A 12,832-nucleotide genomic window follows, 5' to 3' on the forward strand; every position below is an offset into this window, starting at 1 on the left:
GCTGGAAGAGTAGCAAAAGGGGCTTCTGAATCACACCACAGCAGCATCTCACTATGTGGAAAGCCACCCCTACTACTGTCCTAATGTTGACATGACCAAGAAACAGAACTACCCGTGAGATCATCTCTTGGCTTTACCGTGGCACTCTCAGAACCAGATGATTTGTTTATACCACAGAGAACTCTTTGCCTACAGAAAAACACGCAGTTTCAAAAAATCAGACTTAAAATGCTTTTTCTCTCTTTGCCGTCATTCTGACAAGGCATCCTATGAGCTTTTCTGAGAACTCATTACTGTGCTTCCTCTGAGATGTCCCAAAAGAGAGCTATTCACACTGCCCATAGTATTTAGAGGGCCACTGTCATATGCTGGAGTTGATAAGTAAAATCCTGGAAACAGGGACAAATACAAATAGAGAAGTGGAAACTGGGCTGACAAGAAGGGTGACATACTCGGTCCCCTCTCCTCCCTACCTCATAACTTCAGGAAACCCTCACGTAGCCACTTCAGTTCTCTCTCTCTCTCTCTTTCTCTCTCTGTAGATATTTTATGGTATGTTAAGCAGAGTATGATTTAGCCTTACAAATTTATGATTACAGAATAATAAAAACGACTCTAAATGTTAAGTACCATTTTAATTTCCCTCCTTTAGATGGGTTAAGATTTATAGAGGTTATGTAATGTTAGGAAAATCACAAACTTATTCTTCATGAGACTTTACTCTCACTTCATATCATTGTTATAGACTTAAGCCCTAAGTTAGCAGTGAGAAAAGCAAAATCTTGACACCAAAAAGACTATTAACTATTGGCTGAAAAATTATTGTTGTTTAAATGGCAAAAAATTATACCAGGTTGGTAGTATCACTCTGAATTCTATCCGCCTCCCTTCCTGGGTTATAGCCATTAGTTATATGCTCTGCTTTTGCTTCAGCAATTCCTTTTTTACTACCTTTGCCCAATTTGTTTTAAAGTTGCTCTTCTCCTTATCTAAAAACATAGTAAACACAACACTGTAGACACCTCCCTGTGGTCTTTCTCCTCCCCTTACAAGATCCATGAAAGAACAGGACATTCTGTGATTCCTCCTGCCTCCTTTAACTACTCAGCCTTTGCAATCTGGCTCTGCTGGTACTCTGCCACTAACAAGTTCACACCAAGAGTGTCCTTGGTAATTCTAACTTTTTCCAGTCCTTAATAGACTTCGCTGCTTTAGTAGACAACTATAACTATTCCTTCTTTCCTAAAACAATTTCTTCAGCATCTATTATTACTTTAATCCTTCAGTTCTATGATTCTTCCTTTCTTATTCTAATTTCATATTTTCCTCTTCCTCTACCCATTCCTTAAATTTCTATTTCCCCAGTGTTTTATCCTTGGTCTTCAACTCTATGACACCTTTTCATGAGTGTTCTCATCTGTGCACATTTTATCTCCAAATCTCTACCTCCAGCCCAGATCTTTCCCCTTAGCACCAGGTTTTCTTGTCTCACAAGAAATTCAAGATAATCACAATCAAATCATCTCTCTAAACCTTCCTCTTGTTTTTCCTAATTTTATGAATTTCACCATTATTTACCTGTTATCCAAAAAGCAAAAACATAGTGTTACTTAATTTCTCCTTTTCTTTTTTCATACCTATCCAACCAAATCCCAAACCCTATCAACTCTAATTTCTCAACATTTCTGTCTCCTACCCATCCTCTTCAACATTCTCAGTACCTGACCCTAGGTCACCTTTCACCTGGAATACAACCTCCCCTTTAGGCTCCTTCTGCACTCTGCCACCAGTGCCTCATCCTCAATCCCATCTTATATTGAGATCAAAATAACTTTTTTTCCTCCAGTAGCTCTCCATCACTTGCAAACTGAAATCCATTGTTTTCTTGGGAGCTTTTTGTTTTTTGGGTTTTTTTTTTTCTTTTTTACATTCTAGATCTAGGATCTGGTTTCCTCCCATCACTGTGTCTTATGCCCCTGGTGTTCTCCTGAACTATAGGCAGTTTTCCAAACACGTTAAACTTGCTGTTAACTCAACAACGTTGCATAAAACGATGCAGCCTAATTTCCCTAGCTTTCACTGGGCTTCAGGATTTACTCTAGATACCACCTCCTCCAGGAATTCCCTAGCACTCAAAAAATCCTTGGTATCACATCACATGGTGTGTCACTCACCAATCAGCACTTACTAAATGCTTGCTTGCTTTTCCCTGCTCTGGTGCTGGGGATGGGGCCAGGGCCTTGCCCATGCTGGCAAGCATTCTACCACTGAGTTGCATCTTCAGCCTTATTTTATTCTGAGAAGGGACTCACTAATTTACCCAGGCTGGCCTTGAATTTGCAACCATCCTCTCTCAGCCTCCAGAGTCATTGGGATTACAAGCTGGGCGCCAACACCCCACACCCAACTCAGCACTTAAATTCAATTCTCATTTCTTTGTCTATTTTTCCCAGCAGATTGTAAAATATTTAAGAGGGGTGAGAATGTTAAATAAAGTTATAAATAAAGTTAAATAAATGTGAAGCTTGGCAAATAAAAATGACAATTGACATAGCATTCTGTCAAGAATCGTTTCCTCAAATAAGATTTCAAAGTTTTGTACATTTCTTATCTGCTCTAGTGGTCTATAAATACAGTGTTTCATAAATTATATATTTTCTGTCTTATCAGATTGATGCTGAAATGAAAGACATACTGGAGGCCGATGTGTTTATCTTATCTTAGGTGAGTACATTTTTTAAAAAATAGAACAGTAAAGAATCCAACATTGAACATATTATTTAGATTATTCTATTTATTATCTACTCAAATTCATTTTACAATTGGGAATATGAAGCATCTAAAAAAAATTAAAGTGCTTACACAAGTACACACAGCCAATTTCTGACACAGTTAAAACCAACTCCAGATCTATTGACCCCAGCCTGGTGCTACATCCATCATAATGTCACATCTAAGATAATAACATCATAAAGATCATGTAAAGGAGTTTGATGCACTTCAATAGGAAAAACAGTTTAAAGATTGGGCTCATCAAGTCTTAAAAATAACCCAGCAGGGTTCTTAGGAGAAAAAGGCATTTTTTCCTCAAATTAAAGCAACACTGTTGAAATATTATCACTTGCTTCTTTCAGATATTATGCTTTCACTCCTTTAAAAATGTCTGTTGGAGATATTAAGAACACAAAATAGTTTATTTTGACTTAATGCCACACCTTAAACTGAAGGTAACCTTAATTCTGCACATTTTAAAATATATATATTCTCTCCAGATCCAACTATATATTTTAAAGATATTACATCTGAGATTTTAAAATCATGCAAACAATATTTTGGGTTTATCTCAGATCTAAGTTGAACTGAGGGTTTCTGATGCTGTCAAATTTTTATTTTGCTATCTTGTTCACAATGTTGCCCCAACTGATGTGAAAACAAAAGTATCCCAATCCAGTGACTAGAGAAAATGGATCACTTCACCGTATTATGATTTTCAACTATCAGGAATTTGAATTAGGAGCTGGAGTTGTAACTCAATGGTAGAGTGCTTGCCTAGTATGTGTGAGGCACTGAGTTCCATCCTCAGTACTGCATAAAAATCAATAAATTAAATAAAGGTATTGTGTTCATCTACCATTAAAAATAAAAATTAAAAAAAATTAAAAGAATTTGAATTATCTGAAGCAGTAAATAAAATACTCTAAGAAGTAGTACAGTGTCAGGCATGTATTTCTTTTTCAATGAATACCTGGACCCACTCCTTTCAAGTTAGAGATTTAAACAGCTCTTATAAGTCAATTCCTTTTGTCTCTCAAGGTATTATGATCACTAGGTACACCTCCAATTCATACCTTATGATCAACCATTTAATGCTATTTCACTTTTAACTAAAGTGTTATTATAAACTAGTCCCCCTGATCAATTACTTTCTTCAAGCCCTCAAACTGAATTGTGGTCATATTTACATGCCCCATGGGATAGAGAGTAACTGTCTAAGTCTCACAAAGGCAAAGCAAGCGTATGTTTTGCCCTTTTGCTTTGGAAGTAACTAGTATTTTAGGGCTTGCCGGGTTGCCAAAAGAGAAATGATTTTCCTTACACCGTACAATTAATCTGGGTAAAAAATATTTTAGAACCACACCCAGCACATATATCTCATACTATGAGAGAAACATAAGAACTTGAACTAAATGAGGGAAGTACATATTCATATCTCACATTTCATCTTCATTCCAAGGCACAAATTCATTGAAGACAATAAAAGATGAGATTTCTTATAGTGTACAAATAGAATTCTATTAGATTGTCTTGAAAGAGAAAAATTAAGAGGGCGGTACATTTGTTACAAAGAAGAAGGTAATTATATTTTTTTTAAAAACTCATACTATAAGTGTTTTACTAAAATAAAAACTACAGATCTATTATGTCAATTCTATAATCAGAACCTGTATTAATTATCGTACTGTCACTGTAACAAAATACCTAAAATAACTAACTTATAAAGAAAAAAAAGGTTTATTTCAGCTTACAGTGATAGAGGTTCTAGTCCATGACCCAGACCCATTGTTCCAAGCCCTGGGCTAGGGTGCTAGATGACAGTGGCCAAGAGCATGCTGCAGAACATACTGATCATTTCATGACCAGAAAGCAAAGAGGAAGAGGCCAGGGTCCTGCAATTCCCTTGATGGGTACACCCCCCAATGACTGCCCACTAGGCACCCCTTCTTAAGTTTCCATCACCTCCCAAGAGCACCACCCTTGGAACCAAGCCTTTTGGGACATTCATCATCCAAACCATAGCAAACAGCCTCACTGCTACCAGTTTACTTTTTTGCTCTGGCAATGATCATTCATTCTCAGAGCAGAAAGTCAAATCCATCATTAGTTTATAGAAAAAGAAAAAAAACACACTGTGCAACAAGTTTTGTAGCTTGGCATAATAACAGTGATGCCTTTTTCTCTTTGGTACTGGGAATTTCTGACTTTTCTTTTTTCTGGACCCATGAGGTGAGTCATATTGGATATATGGATCATGCTGGACAGGGTTATTTTTGTCCTAACCACAAAAATAATATGACCCTACATGCATCTGATTAGCAGTGTTAAGGATAATGCCCATTAGTGGTTTTCCTAACATGTGTTCATTTCCATTGTCCACATAGACCTACCACAGGAACCACCCTGAAGGATGACCTCAGATGGCCAAACCTAAGCAAACCACCAAGCTCCTAGGGCGAACACGAGGATACTCCTTTAACCAGCCACAGTGTCTTCATACAAATGATAAACATGATGATTTGCTATCAGAATAAATCGAAATATAATGCAAACCCAAAACGCAACTGAGAATGAACTGTTGTGCACTGAACAGAACTGTTCCTGTGTCTTTCACAATGATGCTGTGGTAGGCAGCCTCAGCCTCACGAGCCTTCACTTTTTACTAGATCTCTGCTGTTTCTCTCTAAAAGACTCACAATATAAATCATCCACTTTACAATTCCCAACACACTGAACTCCACTCCTTGATTGCTTCTTGGGCTTAGTAGGTGCCATTAAAGCCAACTTTCTACTGAAAACAGCTTTGAGATATTTCACTTCTTAAAAACAAAACATCTCCTGAGACCACCTTCTTGCTCACAGCTGTGTGGCATTAATTACGTAGTTCTGCCTTGCAAAAAGAAAAATCTTTGTGGTCTGAATAAGATTTTGTTTTTGTTTTCTGTCTTTGCTAAAAACTCCTGAGGGCAATTTACGGAAACAAAGTTTCAGAACATGACAATTTTTCAGCTTAATTTACTTTATATATGAAAATACATGCGATTTTTCTATATGCCTTTTTTTGCCCATGGAAAATGAAGGTACTTTATTCTATATTTCTGTTTTGGAAGAACAAGGAAAACCTTTTCTATGAGTAAATAGTATCAGGGAATTTGAATTCACCTGTTGACAGAAGGAAGGTTATATAGTAATGGTCATACATATTTCATGGTGAATATACTCAGAGTCAATTTAACCAGGATCATCACTTGTCACTTCCAAGAGACAAAGTCCCAGCAAGGAGCATTTCATTAACAGAGCCAAGGTCAAGGGCCCAAGGCAATAGTGTTGGGGGCAGGCCCCAAATGGTTGTAGTTAGGCTCCTTTGTACAGGCTTCCAGGGAGCTAGGTTATGCATTTAGTGTGTGATAAAGCTATGAATACACAATGTTATGGTCAGTGTGTAGTGAAGATCAGAAATTTTGATTCAGGGTATATACTCCAGGTCATCAACACTAACTTGTGAGTACCCATCCTTATGTAAACTGTTGGCAATGTGCCTTCTTTGTTTGGCCTGCATATAGAACAGGGCCTATGGAAAAGACTCAGGGCTAAATGGGAGCAAATAAGGGGCAAAAAATTGGAACTGGCTGGGGGCTAAAGTGGAAGCTAGAGACTGGAGACTACTACTTCCTCTGAATAAGACATGTCTACCATCCCAACTTCGATTTTCATCTTCTTCCACCTGTTGAATCCTGAACTTTGTTTCCTGGGTCTGAGACCCTACATGACAAATGGCTAGGAAATAAAAAACCTGCTCATTTGCAGCTTCTATAGTAAAAGGCACAGCTCTGCCTCCCACAATGATCCCAAACTGGGAAATTAACCTCAACTAGAGAAATTCTGCAGATGCCATGGAGTTCAAAAGCAACAAACTGTCCACACATAATGAGGCAGCCCTTTTGATATTTTTTAAAATTATCTTTTACTGAAAAATTACATCACTGAAGCTTCTAGCAATTCTGAGGAGTAGATACCATTGCTAAAATATGAGAAGACAGACTCCAAAAAGGTGAAATCATACCAAAGTTACCAAAGAACAAAACAGGAATTTACCTTTTAATTCTAGCAATTCGTGGAAGGTTAGTAGGCATAACTGAAGAAAGAGTTCTTTAATTGAATAATTTTGGAAACATAACATTGTATATCACTCAGAGAGTCCCAATTTACTTTATATAAATTCAGTGTTTTGAAATTTATTTAACCACTAACCTCCCTTGTGTTAGTACTTTCCAAAATCATTCCCTTTTGAAATCAATTTTGGAAAATTCTGCTGTGTTCTTACCTGAGAAATCACAATAATAAATCATTCATCAATGTTTTAGTTTTCACTCCTGTGACTAAAGACCCAATAAGAATAATTTCAGAGGAGTAAAAGTTTATTTAGGGGCTCACGGTTTCAGAGGTCTCAGTCCATAGACAGTCAGTCTTGTACTTCGGGGCTTGAGATAAGGCAGAACACCATGGCTGAGGAGTGGAGAAGCAGTTCACTTGATGATCAGGAGGGGGGGGGAGGGGAGGGGGGGGGAGGGAAGAGGGGGGGAGGGGAGAGGGGGGAGGGGAGGGGGGAGGGGAGGGGAGAGGGGGAGAGAGGGAGAGGGGGAGAGGGGGAGGGAGAGAGAGGGGGAGGGAGAGAGAGGGGGAGGGAGGGAGAGGGGGAGGGAGGGAGGGAGGGAGAGAGGGAGAGAGGGAGGGAAGGAGGGAGGGAGGGAGACACTCCACTTTCCAGATAGAAAATATATACCCCAAAGACACACCCCCAGTGAACCACCTCCTCCAGTCACACTCTTCCTGCCCACAGTTACCACTCAGTTAATCCCTATCAGGGGATTAATTCATTGATTGGTTGAGGCTCTCATAATCAAATCATTTCTCCTCTAAACTTTCTTGCCTTGTCTCACACATGAGTTTTTGGGGGACAACCTAGTAGCTAAATCATAATGATCAACTACTACAAACTGGTCCATCTTTATCAATTATTTTTATTCTTGATCAGGCAGAATTGGCTGGTACTGTTACTAAGTAGCCAATGAATTTTACATGATTGACCGAAGTAGCATCACCCAAGAACCATCAACTTTAATTGGTCTTCACAGTATTATTATCTCACCTGGAAATTCTTGAGAAACAAAGCTCCCTTTGTGGAGATTTTGATTTAAAAATATAACAAGGGAAAAGCCATTCTATTGTGTCACTTACTTTAACAGCAATAAGCCCTAGTACAGAAAGAATTTGATCAGTTTGACTATTCACCCAATTTCAGTGGAAGATGAATAACTAAAATTAAATAAGAAGGCTTAGAAGGTTGCCGTCCATATCTCTGGTCTCTTTTTTGTGCATCTGTCTTCACTACTGAGCTTTCTCCCCTAACCAACCTATGGGCCAGTGATTCACAATCTTGCTACACATTAGAATCATATGGAAAATACTGAGGGGGAAAAAAATATCAGTGCCCCAGCATCCTTTCAGAGTTTTGATTTAATCAGTCTTGAGTAAAATCTGCTGTTTAACCAAGCTTGAAAAATCACTGCTTCAGGAACTACATGCCTTCACCCAAATTTCTAAGACTGCATTATCTTAATCCAGCATTGTATTTTGAGTTTTTTTGTCCTTACTTATAGAATGAAACGTTGATTTTTCACCAGTTCATTTCATCTTTGTCCATTTTTTTCCAGGATCTGAAATATTTTTTCCCCACCAGGCCAAGAAAGCACCTAATAGTTTATTCCACCAGAATTACCACCAAGAACCTCCTGGTGTCATACTTAGGTTTTGGGGCAAGTTTTAGGTTGCAATTAGTGACTCATAGATCAGTGGCTGGGCATTCCTATATTGCTTCTACCTCAGTAAGAAAGTGTCTATGAATCTAGTGTTTGCAATCTTCAGTGTCAGAATGTATCTCTGTATCTGTTGTGTGCTGCACTTGAAGTCTGTGTATGCCTGATTCAAATGAGAACCTTTGCCGCCACCTTGTGGATGATATACCTAAATGCAAAAAGATTCTGAAAATCAGATCTTAATAAAACTGCAAATACAAAATCGTCTGGAATAGGCTTTGTGCTAAGCCCCATTTAGAACATGAAAAACCACTAGTAAGACATGTAATTTTCAATTTTTATTCCCAGAAATTAATTTTAATAATTGTGTAAAATTGGCGACTTTGTACACAGAGACCTGAGAATGTTTAAAATTTGAGGGGGGAAAAAGATCCATTTTCTCTCTTAAAAGCACTGGTAATGGAGTATGAATACCTTCTCTATATTAAACTCCTATTACATTTAAGATAAGAAAAAATGTAAAACATAGTAGTACCTTGTTTTTTACAGACTTTATTACTTTTCAAAGGTCTTTCTGGCCTATGATCTTATCAAATCTTCATCTCAATTGCACGAAGCAGATTATCCTGGTACTATTATATCTAATTTTCAGATAAAGTAGGTTCAGTGGGATAAACTCACTAAACAATGTGACACACTAACAAACAACAAAGATCAATGTGACAATAGAGAGCACTTAGTACTTTCCCTAGGTGAGGTATAGCACTTAGTACATTGTAACTATGACATTGATCTATTGCTTAGCAACATACCACTCTGAAAAAGAGCAACTCAAGGCAATAATAATCATAAAATGTGCTTAGAAATCTGGGTTTGATGTCCAGTGTTTCTCATGTAGTGGCAGGGGCTGGGTCAATCTTGAAAGCTTTTCTATTACCATATGTGGCACTTGGGCTGCAAAGAATGATACAGTGAGGGTCTGGAATAAGTGGGCTACTTGAGCAACTCTCTCTTTGGGTGGTCTTTCCATATAACAGCCTCCCAGCCACCAGGCTCTTCACATGGTGGCTGAAGGCTCCCAGAGTTTCCCACAGGACAATAGCACAAGTTTCTCTTTCTAATTGACACTCAGAAATGAGGTTGCACACTTCCTGCTACATTGTATCAATCAAAAAGTCCAAAGGCTCATCTATGCTAAGGGAAGGAGAAATAGAGGGTAATTTTAGATGAATGAAGTAACAAAGAATTTGTAGATATTTCAAAATCACCATATATACATTATCTCCATTAACATTTGTGAGTTAGGTACTCCTAGAATCCCCATTTATAGATGAGTATGCTGAGGCATAATGTGGCTAACTAATATCCCCAAGGTAAACAGATAACAAGAGTAGCAATAGAATGTGATTCCCGGGAGCTGAACTCCAGACTCCAGTACACTCTTAACCTCTGTACATACTCTTGTGACACTGAAACTGGAAGCTGGATACACATTGACAATTGTGAAGGGTATTTTGCTTTCAACTACAATTATCAGTAAAAAGAAAAATGAAAATAAAAAATAAATATTTATATTTCCCTTTATCCCCATTGCACAAGAAAGTGAGGGCTAGTAAAACTGTGTTTTGAAGAATGCCTGTTTTAAATAAACATTTATGAAATATCCAGTTAGCACAGTCCCTTTATTAGAGGAACTTCCACTCTACTAGAGAAGACTAATACACTAGGAAGTGAATGACACAAGCAGAGAGAAGAGAATCACTAAAGATGAACTGAGAAGAACACTGGCCAATGGTGTTTCCAGATATGAATATTGGTGCAGGCTCTTTGGGGTGAAATGATGTTCTCTGCTATACCATCAGTTCCAGTGCAGTCACCTTGTAAGGCTTCTTTTCTGTGCGAGGATCATATCATCTGTCATTTCTCCTCCTGCCTCTTATCAGCCAACAGTTCTCTTGAAACGCCATCTAGGAGTTGAAGCTGAGAAGAACATTGAGCATAGCACACCATTCATTGGACTCTCATTGAAAAGTCACTAAAAGTTGGCTTTATGCTTTTTGTTTACTTTAGTGATGGGTTGGAGTGACTCATTATACAATTAAAATAAATCATGCTGCCACCATCTACACAGTCAGGCTTTGTAAAACCTACCTGAGCAAATAGGGAGGAGGGAGGTATCTTCCAAGAATTTTAGCAACCAGCTCCTTTTTGTACTTTGAGAAATCCTCCTTTGACTCAGACTCTCGTCAAGACCTTCAATGTTCTGATAACAACAATGATGTTATTTCAATTCTTTATAACACATTTATGTTATTACTATATTCCATGTTTATTCAGTCCCCAAATTGCATGAATAACCTAAAGTGATTTAAATTTATTATTCTCTTTCCAGAAATATTTGATTTTTTTTTTTACAAAAACATATTGGCTGAAAGTAAAAGGCAAAGGACTCAATATGTTACAAGTTTTAGAAACACATGGAGAGGAGAAAATAATTTAGGACAGTAGACTCTCCAGGAGGCCACATCATAGCTCAAATGAACTGAGAAGAACTGGATGTGTCCACTATTTGTGAAGCCAACCAACCCTATAGTGATCTTAACCTTCTTACAATGCCTCTAGGCTTAAATAAAATTATCTCAACTATTTTCCAATGCAGTGACCTTGGCAATGTAAAACATAGACCCCCAAATCAACAAAATATGTAAATAAATGAGATCATAGATAAATTTCTTAAAAGCCAATTTGGTTGGGAAAGGACTAGGACTAAAGACCATTACCAGGGTGACATTCAAAACATTTAATAATCAGTATGTCGTATGTCCTGACTAATCAGAGTAGACACTGGCCAATAAGAAAACATGACTGAAAGAAACCACTGGTAACTGGTTCAGCTATATGGGGAGGGGGCACATTCAAACATTTTCTGCCATTAGGAAATGGAATAACTGAGCTAGTTGAGGAAAGCTGTGGAGAAGAAGGGGTACAAAAACACAAAGCAAGAGAGTCAAAGATACATTTGATTCACTTGGAAAGTTCTTAGGTTGTTGACATTTTTGCCATGCAGAACATAACAAAGCACTCTGAAGGCAGGGGAAATAATTTAAATAGAAGTCTAAGTCAAATGAAAACATCCTAAATATAAACAAAGTCACCAAATGTTTTTAAATAATTACTTTCTGTATCAGCAATCTGGTGGGGAGGAGTTCATAAAATAAGCTAAAATATTATAAAGTTAATCAAATGAAAATTTTTAAAACTAGTATAAAATCAAAACAAGGTAAATAAACTTAACACAGAGTGGGGGAAACAATTTTAATCCGCAACCAGTTTTTCTTATTCAGTTTAATTTATATATGGTTTATTGTCATTTGTAAGTGCCCAATGATGATATTTAAAGCTAATCAAAAATTACACTTTGTTGTTACTCTAATTTCTAATGGATTGTTTCCGTGTAACATGCAGAGAATTGCATTGTAAAGAATCATCAGTTATTGACTCAAAAGACTGAAATCAAGCCCAAACAATAAAGAAAGCAGCAGTTAATTTCAATTCAAATAAAATCATTATTCTCATCAATTGGCTAAATTATATCCAGTCAATTTTTTAATTAGCATGGCTGTATTTCAAAATGTTGTTGCTCTAAGCATTTCCATGAATATATACCATAAACACTGAGAAAAAGTCAAACATTTTTAAACAGCTCCTTCTCACCACAATTTAAGTTAGAACACTATTTGTGTTCTAACTCTTCCTCCTATCTCTTACATATTCCAGTACACAGCCAAGGTGTGCTATGATTTAAATACTTCAACAAAAAGACATAAAGGTTCTTTCAGGAGCATCTATCTGTGAGATTCGTCACTCTATATCTCTGCTGAAATTTAGAAGCAGCTTAGGAGATGCCTGACAAAGGCCAGGACATCATCCCAGACACTCAGTCTCTTAAGGCAGCCCAACACAATAGTGGGGACATCCATCCAGTGTACAACCAGTTACAGGAGTCCATCACTGTCATTCACATACCTCATGAGAACCTGAGGCACAGGAAAGATGATGCATGACTGTACACACTTCACTGTCTTCCCAACCTAAGCACACCTATGAGATTTGGACATTTCCTGCTATGGGACATGAAACATAGTACTGTTGGCTCCTCCCAAGCAAAAATTAATCTATACAAATGCCCGCCCTGGACATAATCTTAACCAATTAAGAATAAAGTTTATATTTTGCCCTCA

At 37.6% G+C, this 12,832-nt stretch overlaps 1 protein-coding gene across 1 annotated transcript in view; it reads left to right on the forward strand.

Annotated features, from left to right (window-relative positions):
- The window catches only part of Gc (GC vitamin D binding protein), a 41,997-nt gene extending 34,899 nt beyond the window's left edge, over positions 1 to 7,098 (forward strand). The window contains exons 12-13 of the mRNA XM_026402598.2: positions 2,671 to 2,724; positions 5,160 to 7,098. Of these exons, the coding sequence (XP_026258383.2) occupies positions 2,671 to 2,724 (54 nt within the window). The 3' untranslated portion in view covers positions 5,160 to 7,098. The remainder of the gene's footprint in view (positions 1 to 2,670; positions 2,725 to 5,159) is intronic.
- Positions 7,099 to 12,832: the final 5,734 nt, after the last annotated feature.

This window comes from Urocitellus parryii, chromosome 10 (assembly GCF_045843805.1).
Source record: "Urocitellus parryii isolate mUroPar1 chromosome 10, mUroPar1.hap1, whole genome shotgun sequence".
In the NCBI taxonomy this organism is placed as follows: domain Eukaryota; kingdom Metazoa; phylum Chordata; class Mammalia; order Rodentia; family Sciuridae; genus Urocitellus; species Urocitellus parryii.